This window comes from Peromyscus eremicus, chromosome 15, assembly GCF_949786415.1.
Source record: "Peromyscus eremicus chromosome 15, PerEre_H2_v1, whole genome shotgun sequence".
NCBI lineage: Eukaryota > Metazoa > Chordata > Mammalia > Rodentia > Cricetidae > Peromyscus > Peromyscus eremicus.
Window position 1 is genome coordinate 31,419,186 of NC_081431.1, and position 23,445 is coordinate 31,442,630.

The following is a 23,445-nucleotide window of genomic DNA, read 5'->3' on the forward strand; positions in this document are numbered from 1 at the left end:
TATACAGGAGAAAGAATTTTCTTGAGTGAAGAAAAATCAGAGTATTTACTTAATCTGGGGCTTTCTTTATATGAGAAAAATATTAACTTGTGGTCTGATAGGTCTCAAATTTAGAAGAGTATAGAAGCTAAGGACTTTTTGCAGATTCATGTTTAATGGAAACATGAAATTTCATGATAAGGTACTGGTCTCAAAGTCCCTGAAGACTCAGAGATACCCAGAGAGCTAGGCGTATTGATCTGTGGATAAGAGATCTGGGGGTGGGGAGGGAAGACAATAAGAATAATACAAATGTTTTCAAGCAGTTGAACAGGGAGGAGATTGTACGTGCAAGAGAAGTGCTAAAAGACTTTAGGTCCTACACGTCTGAATTATAGTGTTGATATTATTGTCAATTAATTTTCCTAATAGGTAAACAGTGTCAGTTATGAATGTTCTAGGCCTGGAGAGACCTTAGAAATTATGATTCAAATAATGAATCATCAAAATGTGGCTGCTTTGATAATTTCAGTAGAGTGTAATGGAAGCTCCATCAAGGTGCCATAAGTATCAAAAATAAAGAGGATTAATGGAGCTCATGTATCAGTCAGAGAACAGTGGCCAACAGTCTCTTTCTTAGAGAAATTGGGTAGGATCTTACACATTTTTTTTCTATAGAAACATTTCTGAGGACAAGAGAAGTTTCATGTTTCCCATGGAATAAACTTCAGCCAGTGTTTATTGTGTCTGGGCCTTTAATTACCAAGGACAATATATAGTGTCTATTCTAAGTTCTGAAGAAGCTGGAGGGAGAAGGAGTCTCAGAGTGTGAAGATAGTAGTCTCGGCCATCAGGCACCTAGAGATCTGCCTGCAGGAGTCCTAGGTCTAACCTGTACCTTAAACCAAAACATAAATCTAGAACAGGCTCTAATTTATTAGTTTGTGGTAACAATAATATTACGTCTGAGGTGGATGTTGATGAGACATCTTAATTCTTGCTAGCAGTTTTGTTGATAGTGCTGTGTGTGTGTTTAGTCACAGAAAACCAAGATTAGATGTGCTGGAAACAAAGAGCTGAGAGCTCCTTTTTGTTGAAGAAGGAGAAAATATACAACTTCTCTTTTCCCATCATCTTTACTCCATGTAATTTGGGGGGGGGGGCTGAGCCTCTCTGGTGAGAAGCTAATGCACAGCATTTGCCATAAAGGAATGCATTGGAGACGAGCCATATAGGCTCTGGGAAGTTCAAGTGTCTGGACAATGGGTTGATGGTGATATTAGCACAGTTGGTCAACCACTTGGTTTCCACACTCAATAATTCTTGTCCTGGGGCTGCGTAGGGGTTCAAGACAGGCCCATGTTACTCTCTAATGGGGGTATGCTGCTTGTTGAATGATTAGCAAACCAAGATGGCTTTGGGATAATTCATAGCAAACCCAAGACAGACCCCAGCAGGTAAAAATTCAGTGATGTAATTTTCCAAAGGTTCCTCCAATCCACAGGACCCTACGATTCAATATAGAATGCAACATTTCACTATTTCAGGAAACAGCTCCCCATTCTTGAGTTTTCTTAGGGTGAGTCCCAAGCCAATGGTTGCTTGGGTTCCTGGTATTGTTCCTGACATTAACCTTGATCTAAGCTGAAGCCTGCTTGGGCAACAGCATGGAGGTTTTAGTGAATATTGTTTTGAGTCACTGCTTCAAAGAGAAAGCATGTTAAAATGGAAATCCTTCTGGTTGGTTTTGAACAGTTTCATTTCTGTAAATGTGAACTTGTGACCTTGGGTCTGTGCTTTGGAGAGGAGCCAGGAAGTGGCTGGTATAATTGGTAATAAAACTGTATGATTGAACATCATATTGTGTAAGGGAATAAGATAAAATGTGATTTACTTCTATTTTTCTATCTCTAGTGAAATATAGAGAATAGAGACAAGCATGAGATTTTTTCCTTTAGCCCTCTTGTATGAAACAGACTTCGAAAAGCATGCAAGTTATATTCTTCAGGCAACCATCTCAGGTCAAATCTTACATATAGATGCATTAATAAGGCACCAGAACTGAGGAGGATTCTTGACCCTTGCCAGGATTTGTATAAGAAAAGTAATGTTTAACGTTAGTACATTGCTAGGGATATGAGCAATCTCCCATTAGAGAGAATGGTAAATCTAGGCCACCTGGGACCTCTGGAGTGGTATTCATTCCTTATCCCCAATCAATTTCATTCCAGATGATCAGTTGAACTCAGAGGAAAAGAAGAAGAGAAAGCAACGGAGAAACAGAACAACCTTCAACAGCAGCCAGCTGCAGGCCCTGGAGCGCGTCTTCGAGCGGACACATTACCCGGATGCTTTTGTGCGAGAAGATCTTGCACGTCGGGTGAACCTCACTGAGGCCAGAGTGCAGGTAACTCATACTCTGGGTGGCAGGTACCAAGTGTCCCCTCCACAGCAACCCATCTCTGAAGACTGTTTATGAATATAAGTTGGAGGTTTGGGATCGGAGCTGGTACTGAGAAGGGCTGTGAATATGAAGTAGGACGACAGGCCGCGTTTCTTTGGGTTGAATGGTATTTTTTAAAAAATCAAATAGAATGCCTTTAGGAAGGGTGGAATATGCCGTAGGGAAGGCTAGCTCTTTCCCGTTGCTGTGAACCTTACACTTTGGTGTTCTATTACGCCATCCACTTGAGCGCTTGCCTCTGCACCCCCAATTTTCAACTTGAGCTCTAGAGCGGCCATGCCTAAGCTATTAACTCTCCCTCACCTGAGCTTTCTTCTCTAGCTTGGGAGAATATATAAACCTTCCAGCACCTTGTTCTGAGTATTCATGATTATGAATGGTGATAAAGACTGGAGAGGAATATGAGAAATTAAGTTAAGAGCACATTCGAAGTAGATAACTTCTTACAGTCTCCAATGTCTCTATGAAATAAAGCAAGTCAAGGGAAGGTAGCGTAATGGTGACTCCTCCAGTTGGAAGAGGAGTGTGAGAAGATTTTCCGCGTGGGGAGACAGGCACTCCACCTCAAAGTTCTCCCCATGAGACAAGAAAGAATTGCAGTACAACGATGCAAGGAAAGACATCTAGGCCCTTTTTCTGGCCCCGAGGAAACTGAGACAGAATATGGAGGATACGCCTCTGTGTTGGCTGTTAGGACTCATATGACAACACTATGATCCTGTTTTCTCCATCCCATCATACTCATAGAACTGACATTAACCTCAGTGCACACCACCCCAGGTTGCTTTCCGCACACTGCTCTTAATTTCCTCTGCTTTCCTAACCTTCTACAACTTCTATTTCCACAACATCAGCCTGCAGTGAAATGAACAACTTTATATGAGTAAAACACACACACACACACACACACACACACACACACAATCACACACTCACATGCACACACAAACCACACACAAAAAACATGCTCTTCTCTTTTTTGGCATTTTAATTTTTTTATTGTTTTTACCTTCGTTTTTTGTTTATTTATTTATTTGAGAGAGAGGGAGAGAGACAAAGAGACAGAGAAACAGAGAGCATGAGGTTGGATAGGTAAGGAGGTAGGGAGGACATGAGAGGAGTTGGGGAATGGGAAAGAATATGGTCAAAATATGTTGTATGTAAAAGAAATTAAAGTAAATAAACTAGTAGCCCCTAGTGTCTTAGAGCACCGTTTTGCAATAGTGCTTCAAATTTGAGAAAGGAAACATAGATAGTACAATGGTGAAAATTGTTTTAAAAATGCAAATGGGTAACTTCTGAGTTGGGAGATTATCTTGTTCAACTACAACAGTTGAATGTTGTACACATACATACATATATGCCCACATACATATACAAGGTGGGAGAGACAGGAAAATGGAATCTATGTATCTTCTGGGGGTCTACCATCTATCTCTTTTTTCCTTCCTTTTCCACCACACTACAAACCAATGCCTTCCATTGCTGTGAACATTTCCTAGGCAAGTGGCAAAGAATTGTTCCCCTGTGACTTTATTATTTCTCCATAAAGTCCCAGGCTAGATCAAACTAATCCCCTAACTCCGGGACTCCATATTCAGGGCATTCATCATAACATGACAGGTACTGTATCAAGTTATCTCGATATGACACAGGTATTGTATCCAGTTATCTTGAGTGAGGATCAACTCCCCTCACTGGGTGATGGAGTCCTCTTGTGTGGGGATAAGTTTTATTCAGCTTTTTAAAATTCATTTCCCCCTTTTCCTCAAATGCCTATTGAGCAACTGTGGACTTTTTAACCTGATTTGATTTGTTGGTCATAAATAAGACCCTAACCCTCTTCTTAAGGATGACACAGTCTGGAACAGAGAGAAAAGACAATTAAACCGTCAGATGATGCCATCATGAGATGATCCCCACAGTAAAGAAATCTGCAGGAATTATTGATAGAGTAGAAGAAATAATGATCCACTCTGCCCAAGGAAAAAGAAGGGACTATGCCCTTATTAATTGTACATTGTGAACCAACTCATAACTATTTGTAAGCATGTCAGTCATTTTTAATCAACTATGAGACAAAGTAACAAACAAATTAAATAACAGTTCAATGATAAATCCTTAGTATAGGATAGCTGGTATTTTTATCCAATTCTCTCAGACCTTAAAGTCTTTGCCTTTCACTACAACACTTCATGGAGGAAGTGATGTTACAATAAAATCTTGAATTTGATACTTGGACAGAGAGAAAGAATGCTGCCAGTAGAGGAAATGTCTGGTATAACTGTGTGCAGGTAGACAGTCACCTACTGCATCTGGAAGTCCTCTGGTAGCCCTGAGCTTAAGACACAGTAGAAAGTAATGTGGCTTTATGATAAAGAGAGAGCTAATTCTTGAATAGCGTTTTCTCTGTGTTAAGAAATTTTCATTTTACTCTCCGGTAGGAAGGCAGTAGATAGTATCGAGCAAGGCACCAGTTATATTTACATTTAAAGTACTAATTGTAACAGCGATGTGTTGATCACATTACAAATGAAAGATCTGAGGACTGGGAAGGTAAGGAGGAGATATTTCATCTCACCTTTGCTGATTTCCATTCAGGTCCTGCATGCTACATAATTCCGTGGTATGTGTGTGTGTGGGGCAATAGTAACATGGTATTTTAGGCAAATGTCATCCCCTAGAGTAATTTCTTCCCATATACTGTCATAATTTCTATGATTTGACTAAAATATTTGCTTTGCATTATTTCAGATATACTTACACATCCACCTTTAATAAATTTCGAGCTGCTTGAAACAGTCCTCTTCATCTCTTTCTTCCCAGCATTTAGTACAAGGCCTGCGCTCCAATGAGCACTCCACAAGGAGTTCTTGAATGAATATAAATGAATAGCTAAGATTCTATTGCAGTATAGGAGAATTGTATGGTCATGGGTTAGACATCCTTAGGTAAAAAAAAAAAAACAACAGAACGTCAGTGTTGTAATCTCACTGGACATGTTCCTCAACTTTTAAGTAGAAATGATAAAACCCAATATGCAGAATTGTCATGCTAAGTAGAAACAGAGCGTGTAAGTCCCAATGTAGGTCACTAGTCCTGGGAGCAGTTTAATAAGTGATGAGTTTATCATTAGCTATTGCAGATGCTGTCAGGGCCACCCACACTCCTTGAGATGTGCAAATCAATGTCCTTCATTTGAATTCTCAGGGCTAGTGCCCATTTTTTTTTTCTGCTGAGAGTTTCTTTATAGAACATAAATAGGTTCAATACATTAGAAGTGCTAGAACCTTATAGGCAGGAATCAGTGTACAGATACACCTTTGAGGGGAGAGGGACACCCCGGAACATCTGCCTTCCATTAGTCTTGGTCTCTTGAGTCACCATTTGATTGAGCTCCCATAAGGGTTGCCAATTTGTTGGGCACTCTTTAGTGGTTCGTTTTCTTCTATTGCCGCCTCACTCTCTGATGGTTTTTCCTGCACCTCTCATATGAATCATTTGCTTCTTAATCCTTGCCAGAAGGTGTGGGGGAGATAAAGGGTTTTCTTTAAATAACAAACACAATAAAAGCAGGCGAAAAATTCTGCTTTGAAGAATTTTTTAAATGCCCTTAGAAAACCAATGTATCCATTGCCAACATCTAATGAAATCCTCCTTTTATTGATTATAATTACAGCAGGGTTTATAACCTACATTTCCTTGTCTCATCTATTATTCATAGATCCCATCTCTGGGTTCTTAATTACTAGAAGCATTTCAAGGTCCTTTAGTCAAGGGGATTAACATGGGGCTTTGTACATGCTAAGCTCTACCACTGAAGTGTTCCACAGACATAGAGGTTTAACTCTGAATCACATAGGCCCTGGGGGAAGGATTACACTGCAATATTTCTAGTGTTTTAGGAAGGGTTCCAGACCCATCCCGAATCTTTCTTGGGATGGCATTGTGTAGTAAAATCAGCCAAAATTTGTAACCTACTTTTCTTTGTTTTTCCTCTCCCTCTTTATATCTTTCTCCCCTCTCAATAATATTCCAGGTGTGGTTTCAGAACCGAAGAGCCAAGTTCCGCCGGAATGAGAGAGCGATGCTGGCCAATAAAAACGCTTCCCTCCTCAAGTCCTACTCAGGAGACGTGACTGCTGTGGAGCAGCCCATAGTACCTCGCCCTGCTCCTAGACCCACCGATTATCTCTCCTGGGGGACAGCCTCTCCGTACAGGTGAATGACTGGCCCACTGTCCCTTGCTCCACTTCCACATGCTTCTCAGCCATCCACCACTCTCAAGGCTGCTTTTGCAGCTGGTTGACATTCCTTACTGGGTTAACCTCTTCAGAGACATTCAACTTGCTGACATCCCCACATTTTTACAGGAGATTGCTAGTTGCCCCAGGAGCAGGGTTTGGGGCAGAAGAGAGAGGGGCAACCATCAGCAATCTCCTCTTGGACTCAGGAATTCTTGCCAAGGTTGCAAAACTGGGAAAGAATACAAAAGAACAGATCCTTTGAAAACCGTATCCAGTGCCCCTCTTGGAACCATTCTAGAACAAAACTATCCCGTTTAGGACACATGTGCTGTATTATGGTCAAGTAGAGAATCAATGTGTAATGCTCCAATTGTAGGGCTAAAGGCACTCTTCACAATAAAACTGATTTTGAATTAAAAGGAAAGGAAGGAGGGAGGGAGGGATGAAGGGAAGGAGAAGGAGGGAGACATGGAGGGAGGGAGGAGAGGAAAACTCAGCAACAGAAAAGTTCAATCACTTTCATGGCCCTAGTTCTTTGGTAATGGGTAAGGCTTTCTTAAGACCCCCAAATGCCTTCCTAGTCTATTTGTAATTCTTATATATTACAATGTTTATCCCACTCTCTTTTTCCTTCCTCTCTCTCTGTGGTATGCTTCTTTCTCTCTCACTCTGTGTGGTATGCTTTAAATAAGAAAAAAAATACACTAAACTTTTATATTAAAAAGGGAATGTTTGAAGCAGAAAATAACAGAGGACAATTCCAGTCTCTATTTGGAGACTTTTACCCTCCATCCAGGATGCTGTTCAGAAAGCATAGGTTGGTGCAATCACATCTAGGATTCCTGTGCTTAGCATATGATCAGGCTTGTGTGTCCTTCTTTAAACCTGGGAGACACCACTAGGTCAAGGCTATATATTCTGTCTGGCTGATTTCTATGGAAGAACTATGCACATGTTCATTTTTCTATTAAACAACATCTGTTTATTTTTTTATTCTTAAAGCTAATTCTTGACCTAAGGAGGGGTTTAAAACTGGTTACAGAAGATTGGGCCCAGCTAAAGATGTGAAATGCACATTTGGGAAACATGAGTACTTTGCCACAGTTGGTAGGTGTCATTAAATCTCAAAGCCTCACCTAAATGGTCTTTCTGGTCCAAATAATTTCTTCAGAGAAATACCATAAGAGGAGCATTTGGGAGTTTTGGGTACATTTCTTGTGAAATTAGCCTGAAGTAGCTCTGATCTCAATGATAGATATCCCATGTCTAGAAGAATGAGAGGGACCTATTCCTACGCTAGGTCTTCATCGCCCCCATCCTGGCTGACTTTGAAAGATCAGTCATGTCTATGTTTCCTACTTGAAATTTAGATGCTTCTCTCATGGAACTTACTAAGAACACATTTTGGAGGCTGTTATGGAATAGCATATTCTTTAATATTTTAAGTAAGTGGGAGGCCTGTTCTCCCTACAACTACTGGCAGTCTACAGATTCAGCCAGCCCCTTGGGATATGGGTGCAGTTCAGGGTTGGCTGCATTAAGATCTCTGGTTTGAATTTGGTTGTAACCAGGAAGTATTGCTCCTTTTTCTGCTTATGTCTTCATTGGGATTTTTTTTTTTTTTTTTACCCCCAGCTATTCACAATCCACATGGCTGCCATGTGGTCTCTATCCATGAAGCCAAACACAGCATACTACACAAATGGAGATGAAATCTGTCCTGAACTAGCACTGAATTAGGCCACCTGAACCAAAGATAGATAAGCCCCGGTGTCTGCATCCAACAGAAAACTAGTAACACGGTGATTCGTGTGTGCCTTTTGGGAAATACTCTATTTTAGTTGAAAAATGATAGAAATTCTAGATACATTTCCAAAATCCACCCATAATTTCAACATCTTGACATAACTAATTAGTTCATTTTATGACTAGAGTTCAATATTTTATTTAGGAATAATCTCAGTGTACATATTTTTTGTATCGTGCTTTTTTTTACTTAAGACTGTATAACCTAGTTCCCTTTACTTATTTCATGGTATGCATTTATTTCTCTTAAATACAGTGTTTATAAAAAACTAAGTGAAGTGATACCGAAGCTGATTGTTCATATATTGTATGAAGAATAAATTAATATCCAGGATACGTAGAAAAACAAAGTTTAAGGCAACAGTTTAATGAATGATATGTTTCTTTGACCTAATGTTGACTGAAGTGTTTATAATTTGGTTAATTTCTGTTACTTGGGGATTTTTTGACTATGTTTAGAATCAAATATATTATGATTTTACATTTCGAACCTTGCTAGGAAACATAATTGTTGTTAAGGAAATATAAAAGAAAAACAAATGATGAAAAGCAAAGGAAACGATAGTTGTTGTTGCTATTGGTACCATTATGTCAAGCTAGTTGCCTCACATGTGATACTCATTAAAAGACATTTATCTTGGTTAACCTTTTAGACCACTCCTGTGTGATAGCTCTGTCCTTGCCCTGGTTCAAAACAAGAGGAAACTGAACACTTCCCCAGGTTTAAATCTTCAGTAAGCAGAGTTAGAACAGTACTTCTGGGCCCTGTTTCTGTCCAGCACATAGGGTTGCATGGCTAGCCTATTCTATTCAAATTTCACAGTGCATTGTATTGGAAGTACTAAAAAGTATAAGATCAGAAAACTATCTAAATGCTTCTTGGTTCAAGCATTCTTTCTTGATCAGCAAAGCATGTCTGCAGCTGGGGTCTCTATTCTGGGGTGTAGGCATCCCAGTGGGATGGCCTATGTGGTTTGATAATGGAACCCCGGGAAAGTGAGTAGACACTTTTGTCGGAGAGAGTGGTTTTCTGACTTCAGTAGCTCATCTCTGGACCAAGTCATAAAAGCAGGTATCTGCCTATGGTCAGATCATAGCCTGGGAAGTGGCCAACTCCCTTCCTCCTGTTTTTGCTGGATGTCTTTGCTATTGAGTGTAAAGACCATATAACATATCATCTGGACTGGGAAGGTTTTAGAATACTAATAATTATATTAGGACAAAGAGTATAAATCAGGATTGTCCCTGGCAAGCAACGACATTTGGCTCCCTCTAATTATGGCTCAGTATGACCTCACCCATTCTCTTGAGGACACTAGATGATGATGTCAGACAGGCAACTAAGGTACCAGAGGGAGCAAAGGATTTCCTAACATGGACACTACTTTCCTAGTAGAGGTTGTTATTTATTTACTTGTAGCTAATAAAAGCAAGCTTCTTTGGGACATAAACACACTTCTTAGCAGAGAATTATTTTCTTTAAGCAAATTATGAGAATGAAAATGCACACAAACACTAAAATTATCAAGACTCACTAACTTACTTTCCAGTGTTATGCTTCTTGGGTAGCAAAAATCAACCAAATCCTATACTATTCTTTGAGATGAAGTAGCCAAGAAACCTTCCCCAGACACCTTTGTTGCTCTGAGAGGTAGCTCGTGAATGGCTTGTCTCTGTAGTACTGGTCTGGAGTGCCATTTACAGAGGGAGGGCTGGACTCGAAACTAGTGGCAAGGGAAAGAACAACTGATTGCTCTTTCATAGTGCCCCTCCCCTCAGTTGGTCTTGGTCATGGTGCTGCTCACATCTGCTCAACGCATTTGGCTCATTTCTCCCTTTCACACTTTCAAAAATAGATCTTCGTCCCTCCCAAGATGTTGTTTACACGAGGGGCTTCATAACGGATTCTAACGGAAGACACTGAACAGGTAACTTGTCAGATGGGGATGAGGGGGGCTTCTTGGGGTAGGGCTTAAGGGGGAATTAGTTGTTTTTTTTTTTTTTTTTTTTTTAAAGAAACTGGGGACTGATGTCTTAGAAATATAAGCAGTGGAGTTTCCCCAAGCGGGAAATTAGAACTCAGAACTGTAAGAAAGCACGCCTTCTAAGGAAGTGTGACAGCCTAGAGCAGCTTCAAACATGATTATGTTCTGGGATGACCGGGCTGTGCCTATGAAGACTGATCCATTCAGTCTAGAGTGAGGCTAGGCTTCTGATCTCTGTTGTTCCACTCTGAAGTAATTCCCATGATGGTCTTATTTGACAGACTTTGACTAGGGAGCCTTTAGACACCCAGAGTATGAGCCGGGGGTCAGACTCCATTATTGTCCTGCCTCTGTTGCTTCTCAGGATAATATCATAGTTGATTTATTATGTAACCTTATATTGAAAAATTGAGCTAGACATAATTTCCCTATTGTATGTCTCACAAGGGAGTTGAGAATCTAGGGATAAACAATATGGCATGTTCAATACTGAAAAAGGGAAAGACAAAAGATCATGTGGCAGTAGGAAGATGTTTCTAGAAAGAGAAGTTGAACATTATAGAGGGATCACAGAACAGGCGATGGAAACTAACGTCTTACTAATGAAATGCGGTCCCATGTGTCCACTTAGAAAAACCAAGTATATATTTTAAAACTCAACTTCCAAATTTCAAGCAGAAGTAAGAAATGATGATTTAAGTTACATAGGCGCATTGCCAAAGGATTTGGGAGATCTTACTTTAGAAGTACATTTCCCTAGGGAGACTGAAATTTACTTTTCTTAGATGAAATAAGCATACTTCCATTGTTCTCATGTTGGCAAAAGAACAAGCCAAAGAGATGGCTTCCAACCGCTGTATTTCAGGGTTCAGAAAACCACAAACTAGGACCTGTGAAAGACAAGCTAGAGTGGATGGGAACTTGGATGCTAAGGACCATTCACATACTCCTTAGGCTGTCATAATCATCTTTAGGGTGATGTTTTGAGCAGTTTGTCATCCTGTATTCAAAAAAGCTGACCAGAAAATAGCACTTAAGATCAAGTCAAGTATTAACATTTCTCCTCAACTGTTTTGTGATTTATAGGACTGACACTATGGGTGATTAGAAGTCAAACCGTTTAGAATATTTGCCATACTTCCTTGGTATTGGCAATTATTTTCACTCAGTTTTCCTTAAAAACCACCTTTCAGATCAAGTAGAACTGGTCTCCAGAGGAAACAATTATCTAACCGTTAGTGGGGTTAGCATGCTGCTGGGTTGCATCTGCTTGGAATCTCCAAATAAGGAAGTGGAAAACCTTATGCTTCTCAAAATAAATTTGGCTCTGTGAAGTCCCACTGCAGACTTGATGAGTCAGCAGATGGAAGACAAGCATCTCTTTCTCATCCCTAATGTCTCCATGTGCTTTATTTGGCAATACAGTTTCTTGGTTACAGATTCAAAGAGCTTTGTTAAAAATTCATCAGAAATGGTATATTAGCCGACCTTTGAAAACTCGGTCCCAGGACGCTCAGCTCATATGTGCTCCCTGCTTACAGGAGTAAGAGATTCTTACCCAGTGGGAGACTAAGCACTTAGATGTCTGTCAGTTGACCGGGCTTTTGGTGGCTGTCCTGTGTTTAACTGATACACATTACTGAGTTTCTGTCTTTTTTTTTTTTTTTTTGGTAATTCCAAGAAGTTTCATTCTGTGTAGGAACAAGTGATAATTTTACATGGGCTAGATGACCCATTATTTGGTTGAAATCAGTTAATTACCTTCTCTGGTGCCTCTCTGGTGGGAAGATATTTAAGGGCTCTCTCTCTTTTCCTAAAGCAGAGTTTTAGAAGTTTCCATGACATAGAAAACAGGTGGTCATGAATAGTCTCTTAGATTGGCAGCCATTCAAGGTTCTGTTGCATCTGTTGTCACTTATGCAAGCAAGTCTTCCACCTTCCAATGCTATGTTTAAAGCATGACTAAGCAACTCTTGGGACATCAGTAGTTACTTCTCTCTTTTCTGACTGATAATGTTTGTCGTAGGTATGTAAAAAAAGCTGCCCATTGCTTGCCTATATTGCACATTTAGCTTGAGCTGTGAAAATAGACCCATGTCAAACACCCAGAGGAAAATGTATAAAATATGACTGAAATTCTGATTTGTGGGATTATATGGTGTCCGTTCTTCATAGTCTCATATTCAGCTAGCAAATGCTACAATACTAAGTTTGTTCAATCTTTGAAAATTAGTGACTTTCTTAAGCATTTATCAAGTGAAACTTGTATCACTTACCCAGCTTTCCAAGGGAGTGCAAATGTCATTCGTTAATATCAACTGCTTTCTTAACTTCAGGCCCTGTAACTTGAGGGACTTCATATAAGATTGCCACAGAATCACTGCTAGCTGTCGCTTTCATCATTGCGGAACCAGAGTGCAAAAAGACCTGCTCTCTGCTGTGCTAGTACAGGCTGCCACTTGAATGCCCTGCTGAATATTCAATCTCCTGTGCAAGATACTATCCTAATTCTTATTCATTTGGTTTTGAGTGAGAAAGTAGATCGATTCATATTACTTACTGCCAACCTACCTTGGAGAGAAATTCAGTGTGTCTAAGAGATGTGTTATCATAGAAAGTACTCCAGCTAAAACATCAGATGAGATAGATAGCAGACTATGAAATAATTGAAGCCAAAACAATGTGCTATAGCAGAATGGATGCCAACACTACAGCAGAAAATTCAGAAAAATAGTAACAACAACTTCCGAAAATTAATACATGCTCCCCAAGGTTCCAAATCCCTTCTTCCAGCGAGGAAATAGAACACTTTCAGTTATCACAGAAAAGGTGAATTTCTATGAGGTAGGACCTAGCTGCCCAGAATCTCAAAGGATGGAGAACAAGTCTCTTAGAAACATAGGCAAAGTATCTAAAAGCAAAATCATTCCATAACAATCTAGAATTCACATTGATCATTTTTTCTTTAAGTTCTCTCATGAAGTTTTAGCCTTGTATATTCAGAAGTCACTCAGTTCTCTTCCCAGTATTTAACAAATAACACAGACACCCTGTAATGACAATTTCTGAACATGTGTTTAAAATGCTAATAACTGTAGACTGTCTTTAGGACTTGATATTCTCATAGAAACCTGATTGAGAACAGCTAATTTCATTTTGTGATAATCCATAATTTAGGTATATTCTCCAAATCTGGTTATTATCTCTTTTCTTAGCTACTATTTTTTTTTGTTGTTTTGTTTTTTTTTTTAAAGATTTATTTATTATGTATACAGTGTTCTGCCTGCATGTATGTCTGCAGGTCAGAAGAGGGCACCAGATCTCATTACAGATGGTTGTGAGCCACCATGCGGTTGCTGGGAATTGAACTCAGGACCTCTGGAAGAGCAGTCAGTGCTCTTAACCTCTGAGCCATCTCTCCAGCCCTGTTTTTTGTTTTTTCAAGACAGGGTTTCTCTGTGTAACTCTGGCTGTCCTGAAACTTATTTTGTAGACCAGGCTGGCCTCAAAGTCAGAGATCCACCTGCCTCTGCCTCCCAAGTGCTGGGATTAAAGGTGTGTGCTACCACACCTAGCAACTACTAAATTTTTGAGTGTTTGGTATATCCTGGAAAGTTTTGAACTATAAATTTTGGGTTTGCATTGATTTCTGATAGGATATTAGATAGAAGCATGTAATTCATCTAGAATTTAAATGATATCTATTTGGCTTTTGTCCTTGTCTTAGTGGATTGTTATCTTTTACTCATTCATAATTTAAGCCTGCTTTAACTGAGGACTCCTATGCCTCTTGGATGAACCTTGATAAAAACAGTCTGTTTTATTATGCTTTAATGCATTTTTTTTAACTATGAAAAGACATCTTTACAGATCTAGGAATACGCAATGATTATGCCCTCTTATGTCACATCCTTCTGACTCTTTCCTTCCATTAAGTTAAATTTTACAGAAATGACTAGTTCTCCAGAATAAATGAATTCCTTTTAAAGATCTCTGCGGCAGGATTACAGATGGCAGGGACACTGAGCACAGATCAGTTTAATCACTGTGTATCTATCTATGGCTGTTTATTCAGTAAGCAGTTTATTGAACACTAAATATGTGCTGGATGTGGTGTCAGCTCTACCTGAGGATATGGTGATGGAGAAAGCAGATGTGGTGATCTATGCAGCTTATACATGACAATGACAGATACTGAACAAGTTATTAATTATACATGAAATAAATGAGTAAAACAAAAATACAGGGTGCTACAGGAGAACCTAGCCTTGTCTGGGTCGGAGACTTAGGGCCATCTACCCAGAAACGATCAGCAAGAGGGAAAGCTAGACAAAGGAAATGTAAGCATGTAGAATTCTTTTGTAACCTTGGACCTTTTCACTTCTGCTGTAATGTAGACTTTATTCTCACAGTCACTTATACTCATGTAATAAAGCTTTTAAAAGGTTTGTTTTATAGGGTGAGTAAGTGATCTGAAACTTAGTATATTTCTTTAACTCGTGTTTTTCTTGGTAGATGCTAGATTCTGAGGCGAAATAGACTACTGTGAGTCTTAACTCTAATCTTGACTCTGTGCTGTCCCAGCTAAACACCAATGATCTATTCCCTCTAGCTTTAGTTTTCCTTCTTTCTGATCTTGTCATCTGATCCCAGAACCACAAACTCCTGTGTGGCTGACAAAATTTCACTGGAATGTGGGCGGCAGGAAGAGCGCATGTCATCCCGATTCTAAGTCTCATCTCAGCTCTCTGTTGAAAGGGATTTTACTAATCTTAGAAACAGCTAGAAGCATTCCATTTAGTCCAAAAAGTCTTGTTTTAACTATTTCACACAGAGAAAGAGACCATTTGCACCCACATCTACACACCATTTTCTTTTCCTTTAAAAAAAAGATTTGTGGATGCCCTGAATAAAAACCCACCAATGATGAGTTCTTGTCAAGGTCTTAACTATAGTCTATGACAATCAAAACTAGCTCATGTTTCTCTCAACAATATAAACAGTGAGAAACAGTTACATCTGAGATCAAGGATGGTAAAACTATAACTTGGGAAGTTTATTTTGTAATTTTAAGAATCTCCAAAGTGACTCACCCCAAAGGTGGTGTGTGCTAGTCAAGTACTTTTGAGAAGCTTTAAAAATCAAGACCCATTGATAGGAAAGTCTTGATTTGACGTTTGTTACTACTGTCCAGTGAATCACAATGCCAGAGGAGTATGTTGGGTTGCTCAACCAATTCTACAAGTACATCATTCCTTATGGTTATTGTCAATTATCCAAAATGCATTGAAATGAAGGTCACTTTCCCAGACTGAAGAAGCAAAATTCTTTCAGTCTAGTGTCACTCCCTTGCTGATCTGCTCCACTGGTTCCACAGGCTGTCTGGTATAGGCAGGAGAGCTTAGACTCTGTTTAAGTAGCTGATGAAACTCCTGCTATTTGACTTGAGCAGAATATCCTCTTCCCTCAGAAATAAATCATTACTCACTGTATTCAACACAGCAAATACCTCTCCCTACCCTATCTCGTTTTCCTCTGCTTCCCCAATGCCCTGTAAAAGATGGCCACCCTTTTCCAAGGACCTTAGACTAATTGAAAGCTGGGGCTATCAGAGACTCCAGAGGTCCTCTATCCACCTTAATGCCCTGCCTGCCCCTGTCCTGAGAATATCTCCACCCAGGGCATGGACTTGCAGCTTTATGAAACTAATGCCTGTTGTTCTCCCTGCTCTCTCCTTTGTCCCTACAGCGCCATGGCTACTTATTCTGCCACATGTGCCAACAATAGCCCTGCACAGGGTATCAACATGGCCAACAGCATTGCCAACCTGAGACTGAAGGCCAAGGAATATAGTTTACAGAGGAACCAGGTGCCAACAGTCAACTGAGGAAAAAAATAATTAAACAGGCCTAAGAAGAAAGCAAAAACCATAAGAAACCTATCCTGTTCTGTCATTTCTTCATCTGCTGGAAAAAAATAAAAGCAAACAAACAAAGCCAGAACTAAAATATTGGGACCATGGCGGAGAAAAGCAGGAGAGGAACAAAATGAAAATTAGTTAACAGTGGTTCCTTCTTCCTCTCGGATATCATCACCATTTGCTTCTGTGTGTGTTTATTGTGTTTTCCTTCTATCCATGCTTTGCTAATTATACTCCAGGCTTCTTCAGTTAGGCTCAGCCCACCCATTCCTATAACTGTGTGAGAATAAAAAAAAATCTGCAGCAGCCAAAGAAACACACACACACACACATACACGTATGTATGTATATGCGCATATACATACATATGTGTGTGAAAGATTACTTCTCAGTAGCCAATTTGACCTCAGTGCCTTACTCTGACTCCTTCTAAGTAAATCCCTTTAGGAGATTTTGAAAATCCAAAGTATTTCTGAAGAATCTGTATCATTGTCTCCATGTCTGTTTGTCATAGTAAGGTTTTTCTATCAGCTTCAGGAATAAGAAATGTACACATGTTCTGGTGTCTGACCTGTTTAGTCAATGTGATTGGCCATGTCTGGTGCACTCTAAGCTCTAAGATCTAGAGATAATCTGTGGATTTAAGCTCTAAGCTCTAGATTATAATGTCACCATCAACACCATCCCTCATCCAAACCAAACAATAAACATCCTAACTTAAAGATTTTGTTGTTTTTGAACAATTGCTGTCACTTGCTCTTTGGTAGAAGAAGTACTTTTGGCTTTAGAGAAAAAGAGAAAATTTTGTAGGATATTTTGTAGAATTTTTTTAGGAAAACAAATGCTGAATTGTGAAAGGCATAGCCTTTATCTCTTTGGTGCCTTAGGGGTGGTCAGATGCACACTTATATATATATCTATATATTCTGTGTATATTTATATATATTATATATATAAAATATTGCAAGCTTGAGTTTGCAGTTTCTCAAACACTATAAAAGCAAACTTTACACCACCACCACTCTCCTTATCTACACAGTAATGGTACATTAATGTGGCATCTTGCTGTTTTCCATAGTCTATATAAAATTCTCATTAAGGTCAAAGAGCAATTTGCTAGTAAACTGTTTGAGAACAGCTTTCATTTTCACATTAGGGCTTTAATGGGATTAGGAATTATTTGACAGTATAAGAGTGATCTTGAGTTTGGAGCCTAAGCTTAGATGGAAAGTCTGTATCGTCTGACATATCACGGAAGATATACCCAGAAATCAGGCATGGTGTGGGGGTGGGGAAGGGGAATAGTTAGGCATCTGCTCTTTCTTCACTCCACAGAAATATGAAAACAAGTAACGTTTAAGTGAAGTGCTTAAAGCTTTCTCTAAATTCCAATAAAAAATTAAGGACAATTGTACTTATATTTTAGTATTTTTGAAATGAGGTTTAGTGTGTAGGGTGGGAGGCAGGGCAGGTATTTCTTTGTTTCTCTTTGTTCCCAGTTATGCTTTGTCAACTTTCCTGGTGGACTTGACCAAACCATGTTACCACACTGTGTCTAGTTTACCTGATTATAAAATGGGTTTAATAATTCTTACATACCTCACAGGGATGCTGTGAGGCTATGTTCGTTGGCTCGATTTCTTTCCCTTTTCTTTTCTTTTCTTTTCTTTTCTTTTCTTTTCTTTTCTTTTCTTTTCTTTTTTCCTTCCTTTCTTCCTTTCTTCCTTTCTTCCTTTCTTCCTTCCTTCCTTCCTTCCTTCCTTCCTTCCTTCCTTCCTTCCTTCCTTGTTCTTTGTTTTTCCAGCACTTTGTAGCCATGGGAGAAAAGGGACTTTAAGAGCATACAATGTTCATGGACTAACACAGTATCTGGAAGCTTTGTTTTCTAGCAGGAAATGATATCTGGCTGTGCATACATATAACCCAACCATGTATTTGGAAATAATAAATAGGTTTATATTTTTAGATATCTCAACAATCATATCATTTGACCAAAGAATAATTTAAGGCACAAAGTATAGAGATATTTTTAACTTATATTCTCATCAATAACTTGGTTCTAATAACCATATTTCTCAGTGAATAAAATGCTTCAGATTGATTTTGGCCAAATATGTCAACTTTGTAATATGAGTGACAGGCAAAGTATTTGGGGGTATACAATGCACTTTTAGTACACGTTTGTATTTCCCTTGGCATACCTAATTGAGCTAATGGTGATATTTTTTTCAGTTAACAGCCACAGGTCTGAAAATATATTTCAAGTGATTTTGTACTTTGTTTAATAATAAGAAGGAAGACCGTCTTGTGTACTTTGATCTCATGAAGTGAACCTTCTCAATAACTACTATTAAAGCAGTTCTTTCAGAATAGGTCATGTGGTCTGGCTGAACGCACACTGCTTGTTTTAAGGAGTCTTACCACTCATGTAGTTGTCCCATTGGTTGCTGTGTGTTATCAAATTTCAAAGGAACAGTACAACCTTATTGTAAAAACTTCCTTTGATTTGTAAAGTGAGTACAAGTCCAACAGACTGATAAACTTTGGGGATTTAGAGTTTGCAGAGAATAGCTAAAAGATTTGGATTATAGGCAAGGAACAGAAATTAGAAATGAAAAGGTTTTGCTAAGGAGGGTAGAATCTTGGAAGAGAGTCATATAAGAAAGTTGTTTGAATCCTTCATCCTGACTCCATTTCCAGTGGCCATCAAAAGAGCCCGATTCCTTAAACTCAGAGGAGAAAGTGGGAGCAGGTCTTATTTGATGCTTCAAATCAGCAGTTTCTAGGAATTTCACAGAATAACCCATGCTAGTTAGTCACAGGAATGCCTGCTGCTGGTGGACCCACACCACAACATCTTTATCTGAGCACTTATCTGGATATATCCCTGAAAGATTAGCTCTCAATTTTGTTCATATGATCCACTTTTTAAATAAACATAAGTTTAACAAGTAATTTGGAGGAATAGATTTCTAGCTTGTAAGTCAACTGCCAGAGGAGTGTCTCAGTGCCACAGACTCAAGGCATACACCTGTTGCTCTCCATCAATATACCCAGATGAAGGCATTAAACTATTATTGTCCCCAATCCCTTTCCAAATTAGTAGAGTACTTGGCAGGTTAAATTAAACCAGAAGTAATGACCTAATTAAATGACATATGGTAATAAAGATCTCATAAGAAATGTAATATGTAAATTATAACTTGCTTTATGATGTAAAATATACATTGTTTGTGCTAGAATAGAAATGATTTCTTTTCAATAAAATGAAAGACAGATACAACATTATCTTTTGTTATAATATATGCTGGACTCAGATGATTTTTTTTTACTTTGAACTTCCAAAATGAAGAACTGCTTGGATTCAAGATGACAATGAGAAAAGTGAAGGTAAGAATGGTTTATAAGCAAGAGAACTGTTTATCAAAGTACAATATTACATCCTGTAAGAGAAAAAACAATCTATTATTTTCCAAAAGCAAAAATAGTAGTGGGAGCAAGAAGGAATATCTGTATGTTCAGTGGGAAGATGAGGGCCGAACTTCTCATGAAAATTCAGCAATTTTACCAATGCCTTTACTACCCACAGTACTACATACGATATGACAAATAGTCTTCATACAAGGCACAAGCTTTTATTTTAATAATATCAAAATGAAGCATTTTAAGCAACCATTGTGTACAGTGTGGGCGTGTGACAATAAAGATAACAGAAAAACCACGTGGTGAGGAATAGTTTGACCAATTAAAATCTAGTCAAAAGGGCAACTTGAAAATAAACAATTTTATGCAACAATTCAAGACAATCAGTTAGTAGTTGTTAGACAGATAGAGTACATAGAATAATTCCAGAAGAAGAAGAAAGAAAACACTGAGCTAGAGTGGGACAAGAGGAGAGAGGAAGAAGAGGCCACAATAGGAGATAGGAAGGAATGAGCCAGGGATGCAGCCTTGAGGAATCTGGGCTCAGGAAACTCAGGAAGATGGAGAGTTTATTTTTAAACTAAGTAGAAAAAAAAAACCCACTGAAGTTTGATGTTGACCTTTAACTTCAAACAAAAGACATGAACTTTTCTTCAGGCCATAGAGACCCATAGAAGGGTTTTAAGCAAGGATGGTTTATAAGCAAGAGAAAAAAAAACTATCCCCAAACTTGCCATTTTGGCAGGACACTTCTTGCAAAAGGGCAAAGATGAACTAAAGCCGAGCAAGCACTGGAAGACAGAGGTGCCGTATGGGGGATGGTGACTAGGGCGCATCTTCCAAGGGAAAACTCATAGGACGGCCCCGAAAGAAGGGAAGAGAGTCAAAGATAACACCGACTGAACCCTGGTGACTCAGGGAGTAAATCATTGATACACTTCATCAAAATCAACAGCAAAAAGAGAGGCTCAGTCATGGGGAAGGATGATGCAGTCTCAGATATACCGTTGATGCTACCAACTCCAAACGGGAGCTCCCGGTAAGTAAGGACATGAAAAGCAGGACTGAGTATCAAGGTCAGGGGCATAGTCAGAAGTTTAAAATGACAACTTGGGATACATATATGAATGTTTTTTTTTCCGAGATGAGAAATTGTCCTGTCACACATAAATCATTTTAGTAAATGGTTTTGGGGAGTAGTTTCAACACAGGAATAGATATTGTGCTTTGAAGAACAGCTACAGTCAGGGAGAGAGCAATGCAGGGCTGCTTCTAAGAATCTGAGAAGAGAGAAATCAAGCCTGTTTATTATCTCAGACTTATGTCAAGGCATGTCTTAATCCTTGACCATCAGAAAACACCTGAAAACTACATGGAGGTGCCATCTCCTCTCAGTGACAAGAAAATAAGTGACAGTTGCTGATGAGAACCCTTGGTGGGGAGGGTGGAAATCAGTACGGAGGCTCCTCAAAAAACTAAAACTAAGAAGAGAACTTTTATATCAACTGCAGTAAACATGTAATTTACAGTAACCAAGATATGGAATCAGCCTGGATGCTCACCAACAGAAGAATGACGTGATTTTTAAAGACGTGATTAATGTACACAGTGGAGGTTTACTTATCTACAGTGAAGGGTGAAATTATGTCATTTGCAGGGAGCTAGGTGGAGCTGTTGACGATTTTAAACACAATAATATTGCATATTTTCTCTTATAATATGTGTCCCCACTCTAGAGATGGTAGGACCTGGGAGAAAGGAGACGATAAATGAGGTGGACTAAAGTCTCGTGTAACAGTCAACTTTATTCAGAGCCCCAGACAATTTATACTCTGAGGGTTAAGAAAGGTCTCATGAGTTCAAGTTGTATACAGTTACAAGGATAAGCTGCAAGTAGTAAAATCACATTTTTCCACAGAGGCATATAAAGGATCATTTAAACATTTAATTGAATAACAGCAGCAAGCAATAGCGAGTAATCTGAAGTCAACTCACTCCTGTCCGCTACACCTGAGAGAGCATGAAAACACGTTCCAAGAACAATCCCACATTTTTGAAGAAACTGAGGTCACAAGACTCTTGTCTTCTTTTCTTTCTTTCTTTCTTTTTTTTTTTTTTTTTTTTGGTTTTTCGAGACAGGGTTTCTCTGTGTAGCTTTGAGTCTTTCCTGGAACTCACTTTGTAGACCAGGCTGGCCTCGAACTCACAAAGATCCTCCTGCCTCTGCCTCCCAAGTGCTGGGATTAAAGGTGTGTGCCACCACTGCCTGGCTTGTCTTCTTTTCTTGAGTGTTCTCACAAGAACACAGCATTCTCCTCACACAACTTTATTCCGGGACCATTCTCTGACAATATGGAATCTAGATTTAAAGAAATATATATATAGGACATATTATTGATATGTATATGCTTATCTTGGTGAATTTGCTCATATATTCATTTTGATATTTCCTGAAAGTGAAATAACATCTCTCATTGGATGCCAATACTGCTGGTATAAATTACATACAGTATGATTTCACAGTATGATATAATATGCTTATATTTCATATCAATGTGAATTATCTTGTCAAATAAGATCTCACACCACATTCCAAAAATGGTTATTGTGAGGAAATCTGGTCATTCAAAAGATTTAAAAATGAAAAAGATAGACCTCATACTATGAAATATGAAAGCCCGAAGATACAATCACAGACTAACCTCAAATAATTCTACTAAAATGTACTCTACTAAAAAATCCAAGTCTGACTGGTTGGAGACCTAAAGTAAGGATTAGGTATCGGATTCTCTCCAGGTGGAGTCTCACAAATCTGAGTGACAAAATAGTGACTTCTCCATTTCATTCTGAGTTTGTACCAATCACCTGTACAAGGATAAATGTCCAATTTCCCCCTTACACTAGCCTTTTATTTTCTCAAAGCCAGGGAGACACCACGTCAGCATGATGAGGTCACCCACTCCTTGTCACCTTAGGATAGTGGGTACACTGTGGACTTTGCAACTCTCAAATTTCTGTAAAATTTTAAATCTTTTCATGGAAAAATCAAACTTGGAAAAGAAAAGAAAAAGAAGGGAGGAGAAGAGGAACAGGAAAGTCCACTGCCCTGCTCGCTGGGTATTCCTATCACTCAGAACTAAGAAGGAGACTATTAATGGTGGTGAATTTCCCTAATTATACTTGAGAATCTGACCTCCAGTTCGAGTGGCTTCATGTCCTGCTGCCCAGCTTGAACTCTTAAAAACCTTCAGATTTCTAAACCCAGCATCCCCTGATTTTGCCAAGGAAAATAAATCTATTTTCCTATTTCCTGTGCTCTGTCAGGGTAAAAACCATAAAAAGAAGCCAAAATTCCTCCACAGTAGGCTCAAAGACCTAAGGAGACCATTATTTTCAGTGCAGAAAGGCAAATAATCTTTCTAGAACCGACATTCTTGCTGACCACGTTGAACATTGAGAAATCAGAGAAAGTTTTCTTGAGGAAATAAAATAGAATTGATTGAGGAATTTGGTCTGAGAAAACAGGAAGTGTGTTTCGATTGCTGTATACAGCCAAGAAAGGATGGGCATTTCTAGACCACACTGGTGAAGGTGAAGGGGTGTGTGTGTGTGTGTGTGTGT

The 23,445-nt window shown here is 39.0% G+C and overlaps 1 protein-coding gene across 2 annotated transcripts in view; it reads left to right on the forward strand.

Moving 5' to 3' along the window:
- Positions 1-17,123, forward strand: part of Prrx1 (paired related homeobox 1) — a 65,199-nt gene extending 48,076 nt beyond the window's left edge. Inside the window, exons 2-5 of one of the 2 annotated variants that reach the window (XM_059280462.1) lie at positions 2,211-2,386; positions 6,483-6,664; positions 10,353-10,424; positions 16,230-16,341. In XM_059280462.1, coding sequence (XP_059136445.1) covers positions 2,211-2,386; positions 6,483-6,664; positions 10,353-10,407 — 413 coding nt within the window. In that variant the 3' untranslated portion in view covers positions 10,408-10,424; positions 16,230-16,341. Of the gene's footprint in view, positions 1-2,210; positions 2,387-6,482; positions 6,665-10,352; positions 10,425-16,229 lie in introns of both variants that reach the window. The other variant, XM_059280461.1, reaches the window with a different exon arrangement.
- The last annotated feature ends 6,322 nt before the right edge of the window (positions 17,124-23,445 follow it).